Genomic DNA, 21148 nt, shown 5'->3' with positions numbered 1-21148 from the left:
ATTTTTGAAATATGTAATTCAATTCTTGCGACGAATTTTTAAAAAATTTCGGAAATAATTGAATAATTGTTTCGAAGAATTTCATTAAAATTTTTTAAAATAATTAAATTCTTTCGAGGAATTTGATTAAAATTATATTGAAATTAATTGAATTTTTCTACAGATTTTTTTTCAAAAACTTTTAAAGATATTTAAACTTTTTAAAGAATTTTATTAAAAAATTATAAAAAATAATTTAATTCTTGTGAAAGAATTAAAAAAAATTTAATTAAAAATGAATTGAAAGTATGTAAATTTAAAAAAAAAACAAATTTATGAAAATAATTGAATTGTTTCGAGAATTTTAATTAAAATTTTATAAACAATTAATTGAAGTCTTGTGAAGAATTTTATTAATATTTTAGAAAATAAATAATAATAATTAGTTAGAAAATTAATTTTTTTTCAAATTTTGAATCTAAATTCATTAAAAAATTGAACTTGATATTTGAAAATATAAAAGAATTAAAAAATTTGCAGAATAATAAATTAAATTCCACGTTTCGCACATAATATTTACTGGAAAATGTAGAAAATTTCCGAAAAATGCTCTTCATTTCTTAATGTTTATACTTCAAAATCATTTTTGCAAAATATTGTAATATTTATTAAAATATTATAATTAGTTGGCGATGAGTTTAACCGACATTTAATGGATTGACTCTATAGGATATAAATTTATTTATAAATATAATTAAAATCTTTCATTATTTCTAAATATTAAATATTAAATAAATTAAATAAGTGCAAATATAAATTCAAATTTAAAAAAAATTGAATTTAAATTTGCATTTATTTTAACATCTATGTAAAAAATATTTCTTGATTCTTCATTATTCTTTTTACATTTTTTTCTTTATCTTTCTCTCGATGAAAATCAAGAAATATTTTCTTTTCATTTAATTTCTTTTGTATCAATCTTTGTTTTTGCTTCCTCATCAGGAAGCATTGTATTTATTTTCGTAGGAAAATTCTCCCATGAAATTAATGAAATTAATGAAATTAGAAGGAATAATTGGGAATCGTTCCACACCATTCTCGCATAAAAGCGAGAATATCATTGAGATTGGAGTCGGGAGGCGCTTGTCGAGCAGCGCTCACAAGTTTATTCCAATCGTCCCGATCGGCAACACAACTCGTCCCTTCAAATCTAACAACTGGTCCACGAATCGGATAACCCGTGAGTGCACATTCCTGCAATGCATTCGATTTATCCGTAGAATTAGTCAACGATCCAGTATAAGTTCCACGATGATCGGTCGGCAATCCTTGCTCCACTTTTTGATCCACCGACACCGTCAGAACCCATTCACGCACCTCCTCCCTCTCATCTTTCGTCAAAGTCAATCGCGACGGAAGTGGAACCTCGAGTGGAAAATCAGTCATTCTCAAGTCATCCACATCCAAAATACTTCCATCGCCCTCCTCGATGCACTCCTCCAAATCGAGAAAATGATTCAAAAAGACAAAAGCCTCACTACTCAAACCCGCCGATCTCGCGTCTATTCCCGCCTCATAGTAACAACGATCAGCCAACAATATATCCGAATATCGCAAAAGAACAATTGACGCCTTCACCATTAATCCCGCGAGAGGCGGATACATTCTCATTGCACAACGAAAACTCGAATAGTGAGCCGCTCGAAAGAGTCTTTCGAATTTCTCCAAATAATCCGTGGATTCGAGATTTTTCACAAATTTCACAAGAATATCGCGTAATTGCGATAAATAACGATATTCACTGTGAGTCTCTTCCGAATTGAGAATTGTCTCCGCCAGATGATAGTAGAGATTGTAATTTTGCGGAATTGGTGGCGTGCCATATTGCACGTACAATTGTAAGGATTGAATTGGCGAATCTGATTTTAGTAATTGAGCGGCACGAAGAGCGACGTATTTGTGAAGGAGGGATGAACTTTTTGCACTTGCCGCTTCAAATACCTGGGTCCATTGTCCCTTGCGAACGAGAATTTCCAATGCTGCTTCGGCATCAACTTCCGCCAATTTATCCATTTGATCTTCTTTAATCATTGTCTCTTTGTATTTTTCCTCTAAATAGTATTCCAAATCGGGTGCGAGCTCTTGAACGACACGTTTTGCTCGCTCCCACTCGCCAATAGCTGCCAGTGAATTTATCGCGTCTCTCAATCTGTCCGCTTGAAGAAATACCTGAAATTTGGTGAGTTTTTTTTATTCTTTTCATTTTTTAATAATAATAATAATGATGATAAAATTAATGTAATGATTGGTTTTTAGTTACCTGAGCAGCAAGAGCATACTCGCCGACGGAGAATAAACGAGTTCCGAGATCGCCGCCGATGTGAGCGGCAACGTCCGGTTCTGCTTGATGTAAAAGAATGTCTGCCGCTTGAATAAGAGCGGCTCTTGAGGCTTGTGGATCAAAGAGAAGAATATCCAGTGCAGCACGAATTTCACCAACTTCGAGCCATCGCCGAGCTTCTTCGAGATTATTTCCACCATCGATTTGGGACGTTTTTTGGCCCAATTCCCGTCTCAATGCTGCTTCCTGACTTGGTAAATATTCACGACAAACTCTCATCGCCTCCGACCACATTCCGCCATTCTGGAATAAAATTATTCAATTCTTTTTTGTTTGAATAGTTTTTTTTTTTAATTTTGTATCAACAGGCTTCGGATACTAATGACTTTTTCGCCTTTTTAAACTATATTTCGAGAAGTGCGACTTTTTTTTCGATTTTTTTTCAAAAAATGCAACTTTTTTCCAAATATTGTGAAATTTAATTATTAACAGGTCAGGGAAGTTAGGCAATTCAGAAAAATGTCAGAAAAAAGTAGAATTGATCTGGGAAATCAAGGAAAATTCAGGGATTTTTTACTGGAAAAAATTAAATTTTTAGAATTCATAAGAAAATTCTGAATTTGGGTGTCTTTTTTGTTTGCCTCATAAAAACTATGAAATTACCACGAATTCTAATACAAAACCTTCAATTTTCTCTATTTCTGACAATAATTTCATTTCAAATAACTTAATTCTTGAAGAGCTATCATTAAATTATTACTTAGAAATTATTCAATGAATAATTTTACTTAAACATTTCAAAATTAAATGAATTTTAAAAGAATAGCATTTACAATTTTTATAAATAGATGAACTTCAGAAGGTTTCAATTTGAAATTTTATAAAATTTCAATTTTCAAGGAATTTAATTAGAAATTTTAAAGAACTTAGAATTAAAAAATTAATTTAAAACTTAGATTAGAAACACTTAAAAAAATTGAATTTTGGAGAAGTAACAAATGATGGCAGAAATTTAATTATTTTCAAAAGTAATAAAATTCTTCGCAAAAATTCAATTATTTTCCAAAATTTGAAAAAATTCTCGTAAAAATTTCAATTTTCTTTATAAATAATAAAATTATCATCAAAATTTCAATCATTTTTAGAAATAATAAAATTCTTCTCCAAAATTCAATTATTTTCAAAAATTTTAATAATATTCTTGGTAAAGTTTCATTTATTTTTAAAAATTTTAATAAAATTCTTGGTAAAATTTCAGTTTTATTTTCAAAAATCTTCCTCAATCCAATCATTTTCAATATCTACTATTTTAATAAAATTCTTCAAAAGAATTCAATTTTTTTTAAAAAAAATTTTGATCAAATTCTACGCAAACATTTAATTGTTTTAATAAATAATCAAAATTTCACAGGAATTCAATTATTTACAAATTTTTTATAAATTTCTTCGCAATTATTCACTTAGGTATTTTCATAAATAAAAATATTTCTTGAAAGAATTCAATTATTTTCAAGACTTTTAGTAAAATTCTTTAGAAAAAATTAATTACTTTCAGTTTAATTTTAATTAAATTCTTAGTAAGGATTTAAATATTCTTCGAAAAATTAAATTTATATTTTATTTTTTCTATTATTTTCATAAATAATAAAATTTCTTAAAGAGATTAAATTATTTTGTTGAATAATAAAATTCTCTTTAAGAATTATTTTTATAAATAATAAAACTAATCATAAAATTTCAATTATTTTTAATACAATTTTAATCTTTCTTAAAAAAAGGTAATTATTCTTAAAAATTTTTTTTAAATTCTTCGAATGAACTCAATTATTTAGAAATTTGTTGACAAAATTCTTTATGAGAATTGAATTTTAAGAAACATTCAATTATTCAATAAATTATTTATTTTTGTAATTAACTAATTGAATTCTAGTAGAATTTTTTAATAAAAATTGATTTAAAAATATATTTCAGTTAAAATTTTTGATAATAATTAAATATTAAAAGCATTATAGCGTGAATTTTTCGAAATAATTGAATTTTGAAATTGTTTCAAATTAAAATCTTAGAAAATCTGAATTTTTCGTATTTTTAACTAAAAATTCTGTAGAATTAATTTTTCTTGAAGAAGTTTAATTGAATTTTTTTAAAATTATTTGAAGCTTTTATTTTCTAATGTATGATTTAATTAAAGAATTTCCGAACAATCGAAATTTCGTAAAAACTGAATTGAAAATAAATGGATTTGAACATTTTCAAAGAACTTTTTCAAAAATGATGAAAAATAATTGATTTAAAGAAGAATTTTAGTTAAAAATTGTAGAAAATAATAATTGAATTGAAATGATGAAAATAGTTTTGAAGAAGTTATAGTAACAATATTTTTATAATATAAAATAATGATGTTATCACTCGGACTATTTTAATTATTATAAGTTATTGAATTTCAAAAAGGTTTGAGTTTGGAATTTTTAAAAATCTTAATTCCTATGGAAAAATAATAATGATTGAATATTTATTTAAAAAAGAAGTTATTGATGTTTTCGAATAATTTTTAAATTAAAGAAATTCGTAAATGAAAGTAATAGAAAATTTTTTTGAGTATCTAATAATTTTTACAGTGAATCAGAATATTCTTTAGGGTCAGTAAAAAAATAAAAATTTTATCTGTAAATCAGGGAAAAACAAAATTAAATTTTTGTGTCAGCCCTGTATTGGAATAAATTGTCTAAAGTGACTAATGTCGATCCGAGGCCTGTTAATATTTTTTGCATCAAAAATTAGAAACGCTACCTTATAGTGATCGATAATAATCTCCGGTTTGTGCGCTCGAAGAAGAAGAGCCTCAGCAGTGCTGTAATCTTGATTCTTAACAGCTTCCGCTGCCCGTGCGACGAGAACCTGCGATAGAGCTTCTTGACTGTGATTTTTTGCAACTTCCTCAGCAGCTTCCCAATCACGAGTATGAATATACATTTGTACCGCCTCCAGTGCTTTATTAGCACGAATAAATTCCTTCTCTGCTTCGGCAAATTGACCCTCGTCCTCCAAATACATTGCATATCGATAATGAACCTCCTGCTGTTGTTCCGCTGTTCCGTACTTGACGACATCCAATGCCCATTCAAAAAGACTCGCCTCACACGCAAGTTGTAAACACGAATCCATGTAATTCAATCTTCCCAGTAATTTTGCGCCGAGTTCCGGTGCCAGGGTTCGTGCCCACATCAGCGCAACCTGCAAAAAGCCATAAAAAATTAAGACAAACAAAATAAAATTAAATGTAAATCAAATAAGAAAGGAATTTTCATAACAGGATCTTTTTTCTTTTTCAGAAAACGAAAAATGGAAGAAAAGGAAAACTTTCGTCGAGTTTTCACCTGTTGAGCGGCTTTTTCACTCGAGGCACGTTTGGCAACTCTCAGTGCATCCTCCCACATGTTTGCAGTTCTGTAGGCAGTAACGGCGCCTTTCCAGTCGCCAGCTCCCAGGAAATGCTCCTCGGCCTCGCGAATTTTCCCCACAGCCTCCAATTCTCGAGCGAGGTGTGCATGAGTCGTTTGAAGTAAATCTGATCTGTATTTGCCGACAAGACGAATCATATCGGCACGATGCCCGGCTTTTCTGTACATTGCAATTGCCGAATCGTGATCACCTGTTGCGATGTACAATGCTTCGGCGTGTCGCAAATCACCTGAAGCCTTGAGAGTTTCTGCATGATTGGCGAGAATTTCATTTGCCTCGACGGAATCCATCTGACCCAATGCGACTTCCTGCGCTCGAGCCCAATCGCCCGCTTTTATGTGTGTCTCAACAGCACGATGCGGTTTTCCGCTGCGGAGAAATAGACTCTCCGCCAAATTCTTGTCGCCCACCGAAGCGAAATACTCGCCGAGCTTCTCGCACTGCTTTCTTATTTCTGGATCGTCGTTTTCGATTACCTTTAAAAATTAAAGTAACAAATTTTTATTTAATTTCTATTTAAATTTATTCTATGTTTTATTATTCATTTCGTCGTTTTCAATTACCTTCGAAATTAAAGTAACAAACAAATTTTTATTTAATTTTTATATTTAAATTTATTCTATTTCTATTATTTCTTTTATTTCTATTATTATTTTTGTTAATTCTATTATTTAATTAAAACAGAAATTAATTCAGGGAAATCAGGAAAAAGTCAGGAATTTTTATTGTATTGGAAAAAATTTAATTTTTAGAATTCATAAGAAAATTCAGAATTTTGGTGTCTTTTTTGTTTCATAAACTATAAATTTTTTTCTATTTATGACGAGAATGAATTTTTTAATATTATTTAATTATTTCAAAACGTTTAACGCAATAATTATCTTGATAAATAACAAAATTCTTTACAGAAATTAAGTTATTTTAAGGAATTTTAATAAAATTCTTTGCAAAATTAAATTATTTTCATAAATAACAATATTCATCACAAAAATTTAATTATTTTCGAAAGTAATAAATGTTTTTGTAGAAATTCAATAATTGTCAAAAATATTAATGAATATCTCGTAAAGAATTCAATGTTTTTTATAAATAGCAACATTTTTCGACAAAAATTCAATTATTTTCAAAAATAACAATATTTATCACAAGAATTTAATTATTGTCAAAAATATTAACGAATATCTCGTCAAGAATTCAATTATTTTTATAAATAGCAAAAGTTTTAGACAAAAATTCAATTATTTTCAAAAGTAATAAAATTCTTTGTAGAAATTCAATTATTTTCAAAAATTTTAACGAATATCTCGTCAAAAATTCAATTATCATTATAAATAACAGAATTTTTCGTCAAAAATCCAATTATTTAAAAAAATAACAAGATTTATCACAAGAATTAAATTATTGTCAACAATATTAACGAATATCTCGTCAAGAATTCAATTATTTTTATAAATAGCAAAACTTTTCGCGAAAAATTCAATTATTTTCAAAAGCAATAAAATTCATGACAAGAATTAAATTATTTTCAAAAGTAGTAAAATTCTTCGTAGAAATTCATTTATTTTCAAAAATTTTAACGAATATCTCGTCAAAAATTCAATTATCATTATAAATAGCAAAATTTTTCGCCAAAAATTAAATTATTTTCAAAAATTTAAATAACGTAATATAATTTTAAATAAATTCCTCAAAAAAAATGTCAATAAATTTATGAAATTCGTTGTAATAATTCAATTATTTTCATAAATTACTTAATTCGTCGCAGAAAATCAATTATTATCGAAAATTTTTAAATACTTCTGAAAATGAATTCAATTAGGTATCTTGATAAACAACAAAATTCTTCCCATAAAATCAATTATTTTAAGGAATTTTAAAAAAATTCATTGCCAAAATTCAATTATTTTGATAAATATTAAAATTTATCACAAGAATTCAATTCTTTTGAAAAGTAATAAAATACTTTGCAGAAATTAAATTATTTAAAAATTTTTTTAAAATTCTCGTAAAGAATTAGATTATCTTTATAAATAGGTAGCGAAATTCTTTTCTCAAGAATTAAATTATTTTTAAAAAATTTTAATGAAATTCTTGGCAAAATTTCAATTATTTAAACAAAATTTAATACAACATTCATCACAAGAATTCAATTATTTTTAAAAGTAATAAAATTCTTCGTAGAAATTCAATTATTTTCAAAAAAATTTAACGAATATCTCGTCAAGAATTCAATTATCATTATAAATAACAAAATTTTTCGCAAAAAATTCAATTATTTTCAAAAATTTAAATAAAATAATACAAGTTTAAATGAATGTAATAGAAAATTTTTTTGAGCATCTAATTATTTTGGGAGTGAATCAGAATATTATTCAGGGTCAGGGAAAAAGTTAAAATTCTGTCTGGAAATCATGGAAAAGTTAAGGAGAAACCAAAATTAAATTTTTGTTGCAACTCTGAATAGTTTTGATAAATAATTATTTTTCAATTTTTAGGACCTTAAAAATAATAGATGTTTAATAAATAATAAAAGTTATGTATTCAAAGTCAAAATGAATTTGTTCTCAAAATAATTGAAATAATAATACCTGAATAATTTGCAGAGCTTTCCGCCACTGATGAGCGTTGACGGCAGCGTTTAGAGCAAGAGACGTCTCACCGGCCTCGATAAAATGATTAATCGCAGCATCGTAGTGACCAGATTCGACCAAATGATGACCCCATTCTTTCTCGAGACTCACGACAGAATTCGGCTCTGCTTGCCTCGCGAGATCGAGAGCTCGTGAAAAAACACCAGCCTGAGCGTAAGCCTTAATTGCCGCCGGATAATCGTTAGTCTTCTCGAAAATTTCGCCCGCCAATTCCATGAGATACGTCGACTTGAGTGCCTTGATAATCTCATGAACCAAAGAATTATCATTCAGTAAATCCTCATTCGCCAATATCAATCTAGCAGCTCGTCCAGGTCGATGAGCCTCAAGGTACAATTTTATCGCCTTTCGAGGATTATTATTTTCAATTATCCCCGCTGCCTTCGCCGTCTGTCCACTGTCAAGCAACCAATTCAAATGTTTATCTCTCAATTCAGCAACTCCCTCCCAGCCACGATTCTGTGCGAGAGTAATCGCATCCTCCCAGTGCCAATACTTCTGATACATCTCCAACGCCTTTTCCAATTCATTCTGCTCAAGGTAAATTGCCTCGGCGGTTTTTAATTCCCCATTGAGAATTGCCAGTCTCGCCCAACAATCGGGACTCGCCAGCGCCTCGTTTCCACTCTCTTGGGCGTAATCCTCGCTTATTTTCACCACATCCTGGAGAAATCGTGAACGAGCAACGTCGCCAAGTGCCGCGAAACATCGCGCTGCTATCAGGAAATTTCGTGAACTCATTGCATTTCTGGCAACATTCTCCCACATTGCCTCGGCTTGTGGTCGATCGCCGAATTCCTCGAGAAAGAGGACGACTCTTCCGAAATCATTGTCGTGTAGTGCTGTGCCAAATTCAATTAAACCTTCGTCTAACAGATAGGATGTTTTTATTCCCAATTCTTCCACTTGCACTTGAGTTTGTCCATTTTCGCGAATTATTTCCGTTGCCTCGCCGCGAATTGAGAGCAATGTTGCCGCCTCCGGGGCGTCCACGTTGTACCAGATTGCTAGCGTCTGACCTGACTGAGCAACCACTACGTCGCTCTCTGAAAAAATTCATGAAATGATTCAAAATAAATTTTTTATTGGAAAAAGGAAGAGATAAGAAACGATAAAAAAAATTACGAAAGGGTAAAAAATACAAAAAAGAGAGGGAAAAAATGCTAAATGAGAAAAAATATGAAAAAGAAAAAAAATACAAAAGAGGAATAAATACAGTAAAGGAAAAAATACGAGAAGAGAAGAAAAGCGAAAAAGGAAAAACTACGAAAGGAAAAAATACGAGAAGAGAAGAAATACGAAAAAGGAAAAACTACGAAAAGGGAAAAATACGAAAAGAGAAAAAATAGAAAAAGGAAAAAATACGAAAGGGGAATAAATACGAAAAGATAAAAAAAATATGAGAAAGAAACAAATTCGAAAGGGGAAAAATAGAAAAAAGGAAAAAATATCTTTCAGATTGAAATAAGTAGTAAAAAAGTAGATATTGAAAAATTAAATTAGACAACTAAAAAAACTCGTTTTAAATTTTGACAAAATTTCCAATTAATAGGAAAATTTAATACAATTTTAAAAAAAAAATTCCCGCAATTTAACCAACTTCATAAAATTTTATTACAATTTTTCGAAAGAAATTTTATTATTTACGAAAATTCTCTCGAGGAATTTAATAAAAATTGTATAAATATTGAAAATAATTAAATTCTTATAAACAAAATTTTATCAAAATTTTTGAAAATAATTGTTTTTTCTTGAAAAATTTTTTTTTAAGTAATTAAAAATTAATAAAAATTAATAAAATTAATTAATTTAATTTATTTATTTAATTATTTTATTTAATTTACTTAATTTTATTTAATTGAATTCATGCGAAAATTTTCTTAAAATTTTGGAAAATAATAAATTCTTGTGAAGAATTTAATAATTGAATTCTTGCGATGGATTTTAATATTTATTCTATAATTTTTAAATAAAATTATTGAAACATTTAATAAGTTTTTAGAAAAATAAAAACAATGATTTTTGTCAAATAAATATTTAAATATTATTACAGTTTTGCAACAATTAAAATTTTCAAGGATTTTAATTTAAAAATCCTTTATAATTCAATTATTTCTAAAAATTCAGACAATAATACTTTTAATATTTAATTATTATTTAAAATGTTAACTGACATTCATTTTTAAATCAATTCTTATTAGAAAAATTTTCTAGAATTCAATTATTTAAATACAAAAATTAATAATTGACAAAATAATTGATTAATTCTAAAAATTAAATTCTCATAGAATTTTATCACCATTTTTGAAAATAATTGATTTCTTTCGATGAATTTTAATAAAAATTTTAAGAATAATTGCATTTTTCGTGGAATTCAGTTAATATTGTATTAAAAATAATTTAAATTCTGCGAAGAATTTTATAGAAGTTTTTTTTAAATAATTGAATTTCTGTGAAAAATTGTATTATGTAAAATATAAAATTAAATGAAGTCTTGAAAAGAATTTTATTATTTATGAAAATTAATTGAATTCCTGCGAAGAATTTTATAATTTAAGAAAAAATTGAATAAAAAAAAAAAAAAAAAATTTTTTAAAATTTTAAAAAAATTTTTTTTAAATTGAATTTGTTAGAGACATTTTATTAAAATTATATTCAAAATAGCTGAATTCCACTGAAAAATTTTATTTATAAAAATTAGTTAAATTCATGCAAAGAATTTTATTAAAAATTTTTGTAAATAATAAATTCTTGTGAAGAATTTAATTGATATTTAAAAAATAATTGAACTCTTGCGATGAAATTTTATTATTTACGAAAATTTTTTCGAGGAATCCAATAAAAATTTTCTTGAACATAAATTAATTCTTATAAACAAAATTTTATCAAAATTTTTGAAAATAATTGTCTTCTCTTAAAAAATTTTCTTGAAAATTGTATTTTAAATAATTGAATTTCTTCTGAAACTTTTATTATCTATGAAAATAATTGAAGTCATGCGAAAATTTTTGAAAATAATTGAATCTTTTCAAAAGATACATTTTTGAGAATAATTGAAGGGCTACATAAAATAAGGGGACGAACGCATGGTTGAAAGGGATAATATCAGTCAGGTAGCAGCGAGCGGCTCAAGGCCTGTCACTGCTACCCGACTGGTAGTATCCCTTCCAAGCCTCGCGTTCGTCCCCTTATTTTATGTAGCCCTTCAATTGTTTTTTTTCAACTATTGGCGGATTTAAAGTAGTGCAAATTCAAATAAAAGTAAAATCTTCTTTTAGAAGCACAAGTTTAAAAAAATTTTCCAAATATTGGGAAATCTTAAAAAATAATACTAAATAGTAGGTTTTAGTAGATGATGTGAAGCTTGAAAAAAGAAAAAAATATGAGAATGAAAAAAAAATATAAAAACAGAAATAATACGAAAAAGAAAAAAAATACGTAAACGGAAATAATGCAAAAAAGAAAAAAAATTCTAAAGGGGGAAAAATACGAAAAAGAAAAAACTACGAAAGGAAAAAAATACGAAAAGAGAAAAAATCGAAATACGATTTGAACTTAAATATCGAAATCTAAGAAATAAATTACCAGGTACCCAAGATGCAAACCCAGTTCCAGTGAGAAGCAAATCCCTTCCGCCTTGATCATTACACAACCAAAGTCTTCCTCGTTTATCACGTGAAAGAATTCTATGACCAGTTTCACTCAATTCCAACCAATCGACCCGTGTGTCGTGATTAATTATATTGAGCGTCGTACCCATCGAAAGATCTACCACGCGAATTGTTTTCGAATCGAGTAGATAAGCCAGTCGATTATTCAATGGCATCCCGAGAACCTTCCTCTCATTGACCCGAACACTCACCACTCTCGGATTGACAGCTTCAGTTCGCACTGATCCCAAAATTTCGTTCTTTCCATATTCAATGACACTCAATTCCCCGTTCAAAAATACCAAACAAACTGCTGAATATTCGAAGAAAAATTTCTCCTTATGATTTTTATGATTCCATGGTATTTCACTCAATAGGCCTGAATCGATATCGCAGACTAATAATGAAGCCGATGTTCTTGCCACTATGTGATTATCCTTGCGGCCCATCACCTTGACGTCTTCTATTTCATTTCCGGTTTGGGATCTGTAAATAGATTTTTTTACTTTATTTCTTTCATTTTCTTTTACTTTATTTTACTTCATTGATAATCACAGGAAATAAAAAAGCAATTGACAAATTTTGAAGTGAAAATGGAACATTTTCACTTCTAAATTTGTCAATTGCTTTATTTATTTCTACTTCATTGTCAAGTGAATCGCCGCCGACCAAAAGAACAAATCGTTCGAAACTTTAGTATAATTCAAAATTTATATCAATTATATTTTATTTTAGATAATAAATAAATTTCCTTTTTTTAGATTATTACCTGATGATCACTGGAGGATACTTATTGTCGAGCCGACGAACAACGACCTGACTGGGACCAACGTAGGAGACTTCGTGACTGCCGCGGATTATTGAACGTCGAAGGATTGTTTCGAATTGTTCGACAGCACCGCAGAGACCGCCGATAACGAGTTTTGAACCGTCTCGTCGCCAGGAAATCGCCGTGACTGTGTAGAAATTGGGTAGATTTCGACAATTCGCCTCCTCCCAGACTGAACGTCGAGGACTCCAGTCGATGATGCGAATTTTGTCCCATGAACCAACGGCGACACTCTGTCCACTGGGACTGCAACAAGCGACTGTCATTTCTTTTTCACCTGGTTCACGACTGTAGTCCAGTGATTTCACCACTTTGCCACGAGAATCGTAAAATGTTATTCTCTTATCGGAACCCGAGGCTAAAATGTGTCCTTGAGGCCAAGCTAAACTGTACGCGGGAACATTGTGCACCAGTACACGACCAACTGGTTCCATATTTCCATCGTCGGATACAAAATATCTTATGATACTTCCATCGATGTGGCTTGATAGAAAGCCCGTTCCTCTCGTGCTTAAAAAGTATTTTCTTTATATTAAATTCAGTTCTTAAATTCTTTTTACTTCAATTTTAATTTTAATTTCAATTTCAATTTATTTCAAATTCAATTTCAATTTCAATTTTAATTCAATCACTTAAATACATTTAAACACTTTCATTATCAAATTAAATTTTTTCTATCTGACATTCCACGAAGAAAGAGCCAAAAACTATTTCAGTTTATGTTTGTGTCAATTTTAAGAAGAGAAATTGCCAATATTTCTAATTATTTATCATGAAAATGATTTAATTATTCCAAAAAATTGTTTTTATAGTAATTTTTTGAAAAAAATTCAATGATCATAAAATAAAATCATTCAGAAAATATTTTAACCCTTTTAGAAATTTTATTTCCCTTAAAAATTGATAGAAATTAATTTTTCTACAAAATTAGCCATGGATTTTAAAATCTGTTAATTTTGAAGAAAAATAAATAAAAATTAAAAAAAAAGTTTAAATATTTTCTAATTTTATTTTATGACCATTGAATTTCTCTCAAAAAATTACTATAATAACAATTTAATTTAATTTATTAATATTCAAATTACAAATTTTTTTCTAATTTCCAAATATAATCTTCAATTTTTGAATAATTTACGATTGAAAATTTAAAAATTCACTTATTAAATACATAATTATTGTTTTTTATCATTTTAAAAAATTTTAATAAAATTGTTCGAAATAATGCAATTATTTTCATAAATAAAAATAATTCTTGGCAAGAATTCAATTATTTTCATAAATAATCAAATTCTTCTCAAGAATTCAATTATTTTTATAAATAGTAAAATTCTATGCAGGAATTCAATTATTGTCAATATAATTTTAATAAAATTTCACAAAAGAATTCAATTATTCTTTCAAGTTTTTAATAATATTTTTCGAAAGAATTCAATTATTGTCATGAACAATAAAATTCTTAGTAAGAATTCAATTATTTTTATGAATAATAAAATTCTTCGGAAGAATTTAATTATTTACAGTACAATATTAAAAAAATTTCATGAAAGGATTTAATTATTTTCTAAAATTTTAATAAATTCTTGAAGACAAATTCAAATTATTTTTATGAAAAGGAATATTCTTTGCAAGAATTGAAATATTTTTATAATTTAAATAATAAAATTTTTCTCAGGAATTCAATTATTTTCAATACAATTTTAATAAAATTCAATAATCAAAATTCTTAATTATAATTATTAACCAGACTCGATTATTTTAAAAAGTTGATAAAATTCTTTGTTCAGTTCAATTCTTTTCAAACATTTAAATTAAAATTATTTTTAAAAAAATACATTATTTTCAAAAATTTGAAAGATATTCTTCCAAAGAATTTAAATATTTGCGCAAAAACTCTAATAAAATTGTTTAAAAAAATATTATTTTGTATCAATAATTTTAATTAAATTTAATAGTAAAATTTTTAATTACAATTATTAACAAAATCGATTATTTTTATTTCCTTTAATGAATTAAATTATTTACAAAAATTGTAATAAAATTCTGAGAAAAATTTCATTATTTTCTAAAAATTTTAATGAAATTCAATAATCAAATGTTTAATTTCAATTATTATCGAAGACGATTACTTAAAAAAGAACTTGAAAGAAACTCCTTCAGATGTAAAATTAAATTACATTAAAAATTTTTAATTAAAATAAATTTTTAAACTCCATTATTTACAAAAAAAAATGCAAAGAAATTCTTCGAAAGTCGGAATTTTATCAAAAATACTGAAAATGGTTTTAAATTTCTAAAATTGGTAAATTTATAGTTTTTTTCTCCAGCAACCTTTAAAAATATTAAAAATTTTCTTCTTGATTTATTTTTTTTTCACTTTATGTACTTTGAAGTCATCACAAATATTAATGCAAAACCTCAAAGTTTTTCTATTTCTGTCTATAATTGAACTTTAAAAAATATAAAATTGAATTTATTTTAAATAATTTTTTTTTCTTTCTTTTGTAAAAATTTTTTTGTAGATAATTTAATTTTTGAAGAACTGTCATAATATTATTATTTATAAATTATTTGTCGAATACTTTTATAGTTAACAATTCGAAAAAAATCGTGGAATGTCACATGAAATGTATTTTTTTTCTTGGAAAAAAATTCAATAAATAATTAATGAATTCAAATAAGGATTCTTACTTTGTAGCCAATGCAATGGTCATCGAGTCAGCAGCGTACAAAGTTTGAGCTTTATTTGCTTTCACTAAAGCTGCTCGAACTTTGCCGTCAGCTAATCCAACAACAACCGGACCCTCCAAAGGCCAAATGAGACAAGTCACTGACGATGACTGATTGAATTTGTTGCAAATCACTTTTTTCTCTCCCCTGTAGGTAAATATTCCTTAAATATTCTAAATATTAAATATCCTAATTATAAATTAAATTTTTTTTTAATATTAAATAACCTGAATATTAATTAAATATTCTAAATATTAGTTAACCTGAACATAAATTAAATAGTCTAAATATTAAATTAAATATTCTAAATATTAAATTTAGGATCTATTTAATTATTTTAGTTGAAATAAATTTTTTACCATTCTTCTCCGATTTTATAAACGTAAACGATATTGTCAGTTTGTCCAATGGCAATTTTTGTTGAATCTGGCGAAAATACGATTCCTCTGACAAGATAGCTTTTTTTACCAAACTGTAAAATTTTAATTAACTTTTGTTGAATTTTAATTAGAGTTTGTGGAATTTTAATTAGATATTCCAATTTTTTTTCATGTAGAAAAAAAATTTCCACATTTTTTTATTCAAAAATAATTAGAATTTCTAAACAAAGTCACTGTTTTTTTTACCCTGGGATCAGCAGGTTTTGTGGAAAATTTATCCTTCCTGACACCTTGTTCGTCGAATAAATAAACTGTACGATCCGATAAAGCAACAGCCAACTTTAAATTATTTGGCGACCAGGCAATTCCTGCTATTCTATTTTCTTGATCCTAAGTGAAAGTAAAAAAATCCATAAATAGACGAAAACTTAAGTGAAATTCAATAATTTAAAAAATTCTTTAAATATTAAATAACCATTAATAATTTACTTACTTGAGCTGATAAAATAGATCCTAAATATTTTAACAACATTTTATTAAAATTTAAAATTAGTTAATAATTAACAAATACAAGTATTTTTTTAATACTAAATTCTTAACATTTGACAGTGTTTGACACGTTTGATAGGAACAGCCATGTTTTTAGTTTTGTATTGAATTTTAGTTGCTTAGCAACAATACAGAAAAAGAGAAAGAAATTAGAGAATATCAGAAATTAATTTCTACCATAAATATATTTAGTCAAAAATTCACTATTTTATCGAAAAATGTAAAAAGATGAGAAAGTTTGACAAATTTCGCTCTTGTAAAGGAAATCTTTAAAATATTTATTTATTTATTTTTTTGACATTTGAATTTGAGCTTTAAACACGTGTTCGGAGTCACGTGCTCAAAAGTCACGTGACTTTCAAGCCCAATGGAAAATCGTTATTGAGAGTGAATTGTTCTTATTGGCTATTTGTTAGTATAGGAATAAATATGGAATAAATATTATGATGAAAGTGTCATCGGTGTCATACTGTCATCGTTTTGAAATCAATTTTTACTATTAAATTATAGAAAATTTTGTTTACTTTTCGTATTAAAATTACTTTCCTATAAGTTTTTATGTTGTACTAAGTGTTTTTTACATACACATGGGGAATGTCGTCTACATCATTTCGTATAATTGTCAAAAGGTATATATTTGTCACACATAACCTCAAAAATTGTCTTTATGCAAAATTGTTTTTTATTTTATTTCTTATTATTTATTTATTACTATCAAATTAATAATTTGTTACAAAACTGTGTGTCATTATTTATTATTAATTCATTTATTACAAAATTATGTATTATTATTAGTAATTGATAATAATCGTAATATTAATATTTATAATAATTTATTATTATACTGTGATTGCTCAATCATTTATCTGGTAAATATTGGTAATAATTTTAACTAAAATAAAATTGTCAGACACATTCTAATTATGTGAGAAGATATTATTTTATAATATTTTTTTACTCTATGTTTACTTGTTGGAAAATGAGGTAAATAACATTGAATTGTCTAGTTTTCAGAATTCAAAAGGTTTGGAGAACTTAAAGAGTTTGAGATTTATTAGCACATATTGTAATATGTTTAAAGATCAAATGGCAGTATTAGATGATCGTTGTCGACTGTCAGAAGTGGATTCTTTGCAATTTGAAATAAGCAGTCTTTCATGGCTCCATCAAGCGGCTCCAGGTTTTCCTGTGAATGGATCAAAGGTATTTTTATAATTCTTCACTTATTAATAATAATAATGCTCCTAATCTTGTCTACTTCTGAAATAATCATTACTGAAATTGGCACTGAAATTTAAACAATACAATTTTATTTAGTACAATTAAATTTAAATTCAATTAAATTCAATTAAATTTAAATTACGTTACAGAAATTTTAAACGAAGAATTTTACTATTTGTAAAAATAATTGAATTCCTGCAATGAATTTTACTATTTATAAAAATAATTGAATTCTTCCGAAGAATGTTACTATTTGTAAGAATAATTGAATTCCTTAAAAATGTGCTAAGAACGAAGTTTATTTGTCTCTTTTTTTCAAATTAAAATTTTCTTACAATAATTTTTCGTCACTACCAAAAAAAAAATCGCCACGAACATAATTATGTATAAACTTTCTAAATGAACCATTAATAATACGTCAAAATTAGTATTTGTACTAAAGTGAGTAATTATTTTTTCAGATCACAATTATCGAGGAGCCTTCTGAATTTTATTCCACTTTATTAGAAAAATGCAAAACAGCCCAAAATCGTATTGTTCTATCTTCCTTGTATATTGGAAATGGAAAATTGGAAACCAAACTGGTGAGTAGATAAAAAAATTATACAGTATTTTAAAATAAGAATTAGGTCAGTAGATAAAAAAAAATTTATTTTTCAATATAGATTGACACTATTGAAGAAACTCTGGATGCAAATGATGGCAGTGTAAAAATAAGTATATTAATAGACTATATGCGTGGTTCGCGGGGCAAACAAAATTCTCGCAAATTATTACAATCCTCCTTGAATGGCAAGTGGAAAAATTGCTGGAATGTTTTTCTCTATCACACACCGAAACTTCGAGGAGTTCTAAAAAGAGTCACGCCCGATCGTTATAATGAAATGATTGGTTTGCAGCATATGAAGTTGTATTTATTCGATGATACTCTCATCATCAGCGGGTTAGTATTTATTATCCATATTGTAAATCATGGAAATTATTATTAATTTAAAAAAAAATTCATTCATTCAAAGAAATGGAATTTATTCATTTTTTTGGGTTCTCATAAAAAAATTTTTGTACTTAGATAGAATTTTAATTAAAAATATGTCTAAAGTTCTGAACGGAATTTATTTACTTCTTCTTTCAATTAAAAGTTTATTACAATAATTTTCTGTAAATATATCAACAAAATTAATTATAAAGTTTCTAAACGTTAAATTTAGGTTTTTATTTTTTAATATTACAATCAGTACCTAATTTAAAAAAATATTTTTGGTGAATAATTTTTCGTTCATTCGAACGTTCAAAATTTCTGTATCGTAATTTAATTTTAATTGAATTTAATTCAATATAAATTGAATTTTACTAAAAATGAAATTTTGTTTGAATTTCAGTGCCAATCTCAGTAATGATTATTTTACAAATAGACAAGATAGATATTTCATGATTGAAGATTGCAAGGAACTTTGCGATTTTTATAGTGAACTTATAGAGAAAGTAGGAGAATTTAGTTTTCGTTTAATGCCAGATGGAAGTGCAGTTCCTTGTTCCGTGGAATGTAATCCACTGAAAAGTCCGGCAAAGCAATTTAATGAATCTGCTGCTGGGAAAATTCGTACATTATTTCAAACGGAAATAATGAAACGGTCGGAAATTAATAAGCAAGGTATTTATTAATACAGTGAATTATTTAATACACTATATTTATTTATTAAAGATATTAAATTTAAAAAATAAGGAACAAATTTTCGGTGTTTCAGCGGAAAGTCTCGAGACAGACACGTGGATATTTCCTTTAATACAAATGAGCCAGTTGGATATTTGGCATGACAGTGAAGTGACACTTCGACTTTTACAAACTGCTCCGTTTGGTGCTACCTTGAGACTTGCGACTGGCTATTTTAATTTAACGACCGAATATCGAAACGCATTATTGGGCGATTGTCGAGCTGTTTGTCATCTTCTCACTGCACATCCGACAGCTAATGGTTTCTTTGGTAAACATATAAACATAATTTACGATTTATTTTATTAAATATTTGGTAAATTGCGTAAAGTTCAATAATAATAAATTAATTAAATAAGTAATATAATAAAATCTTTAATTCTGTAAAAGGTGCCAAAGGAATGGCAGGCGGAATACCTGCCGCTTATACAAAAATCGAGGAAAAATTTTGCAAGTTATCGGAAAAATTACAACAAGCGGAAAGAATAACTTTATGGGAATTCCAACGACCGGGATGGACGTATCACGCCAAGGGACTTTGGTACACGTTACCTAATCAACAGAAACCTTCTCTGACACTTATTGGTTCACCAAATTTCGGTATTTTACTCAAATTGAATAACAGACTATTATTGACAAATAAATGATGATTTTCTAACTTTTATTGAGACAATTACATTTTGTTGAAGTTCACAACGTTTATAATAATTTATAAAGATTATATTTAATAAAAATTATAGAAAAAATTTAATAGATAATAGATTTAATAGAAAAAATATTTTTCCATTCAAATGTTTGGCTAAAAAATTTTTTATAACAATATTTCTTCATGTTTTTTGCGTAAAAACTTTTCTTTTCTCTTCTAATCGTTGGGTTATAGTTGTGAACTTCACTTAGGCGATAATTATCCAATTAAAAATACCGAATAATAATTAAAAATTTTATTTTTATTATTAATTCTCTGACAATGCGGAGAAAATAAATAAATAAATAATAAACTAATTTTCTTTTACGAAAAAATAATTTCTAATTGACTTTTAGGCTACAGATCTGTGATGAGAGACCTTGAAACTCAAATAGCAGTTGTCACGAAAAATGAAAAATTACAAAATTCACTTCAAAGGGAATATGAGAGATTGTTCCAGCTCGCGACACCGGTGAATTCAAAATCATTTCGACAGGATGATAGAATTCCTCCAGCTTGGGTACGTGCTGTCGTTCTTCTATGTCGATATTATTTTTAATTACTAGTCATAATTAATTAATTTAATTAATTAGTCGTAATTTAATTAAATTAATGAAATCAATGAAATGAATAATTGTACATATTTAATAATTAAAGAAAACTCAATTAAAAAATATATTGAAAAAAGATGTAAATATTACTGAAAGGTAGTAATTATTTTACAAACTTATTTTCTCAATAAGGTTTAATATTTTTAATTTTAGTAAAAAAATTTTCTTCATTTTTTCTATAAATTATTTAGATTATTATTATAAAAAAAAAAACTTTTTATAAAAAACACTACGAAATTCAGTAAAAGGGTAGGTAAGCAAGCGCTCCGCTTTAGTGGGGATTTTTAGAAGTAATCTTTAGCTTCATTATTTGCGTCTGATCCACGTTTTAAGTTTCCAAACTAACCTCAAC

General features: G+C 26.8%; 2 protein-coding genes across 2 annotated transcripts; one reads left to right on the top strand and one right to left on the bottom strand.

Moving 5' to 3' along the window:
- Positions 1–992: 992 nt before the first annotated feature.
- Positions 993–16704, bottom strand: LOC122509460 (intraflagellar transport protein 172 homolog). Its single transcript, XM_043623569.1, has 11 exons — positions 16513–16704; positions 16266–16409; positions 15999–16111; positions 15601–15786; positions 12853–13422; positions 12019–12569; positions 8371–9479; positions 5698–6258; positions 5111–5554; positions 2300–2623; positions 993–2208 (listed from the first exon to the last, which is right to left on the bottom strand). Exons 1-11 carry the CDS (start codon positions 16549–16551, stop codon positions 1042–1044), a joined length of 5208 nt encoding a protein of 1735 aa, XP_043479504.1. The 5' UTR covers positions 16552–16704; the 3' UTR covers positions 993–1041.
- A 297-nt stretch (positions 16705–17001) lies between these two features.
- LOC122509341 (CDP-diacylglycerol--glycerol-3-phosphate 3-phosphatidyltransferase, mitochondrial) lies at positions 17002–20851 on the top strand. The gene is made up of 8 exons (XM_043623327.1): positions 17002–17197; positions 17576–17771; positions 18251–18373; positions 18455–18732; positions 19169–19440; positions 19535–19771; positions 19891–20100; positions 20542–20851. Exons 1-8 carry the CDS (start codon positions 17163–17165, stop codon positions 20742–20744), a joined length of 1554 nt encoding a protein of 517 aa, XP_043479262.1. The 5' UTR covers positions 17002–17162; the 3' UTR covers positions 20745–20851.
- Positions 20852–21148: the final 297 nt, after the last annotated feature.

This window comes from Leptopilina heterotoma, unplaced genomic scaffold (genome assembly GCF_015476425.1).
Source record: "Leptopilina heterotoma isolate Lh14 unplaced genomic scaffold, ASM1547642v1 Lhet_60, whole genome shotgun sequence".
In the NCBI taxonomy this organism is placed as follows: Eukaryota; Metazoa; Arthropoda; class Insecta; order Hymenoptera; family Figitidae; genus Leptopilina; species Leptopilina heterotoma.
The sequence above is the reverse complement of the archived record's forward strand: the minus strand, read 5'-3'. Positions and strand labels throughout refer to the sequence as shown.

What these genes read in the sequence shown, in the direction of transcription:
- LOC122509341 (XM_043623327.1), top strand. Translation starts at nt 17,163, where the DNA reads ATGTCGTCTACATCATTTCGTATAATTGTCAAAAG. An exon ending in GTCGGAAATTAATAAGCAAG is followed by an intron (nt 19,441 to 19,534) that starts GTATTTATTAAT and finishes TCGGTGTTTCAG; the next exon opens with CGGAAAGTCTCGAGACAGAC. An exon ending in GACAGCTAATGGTTTCTTTG is followed by an intron (nt 19,772 to 19,890) that starts GTAAACATATAA and finishes ATTCTGTAAAAG; the next exon opens with GTGCCAAAGGAATGGCAGGC.
- LOC122509460 (XM_043623569.1), bottom strand. Translation starts at nt 16,551, where the DNA reads ATGTTGTTAAAATATTTAGGATCTATTTTATCAGCTCAA. An exon ending in TATCCTCCAGTGATCATCAG is followed by an intron (nt 12,570 to 12,852) that starts GTAATAATCTAA and finishes ATCTATTTACAG; the next exon opens with ATCCCAAACCGGAAATGAAA. An exon ending in TTATTATCGATCACTATAAG is followed by an intron (nt 2,624 to 5,110) that starts GTAGCGTTTCTA and finishes ATTTTATTCCAG; the next exon opens with AATGGCGGAATGTGGTCGGA.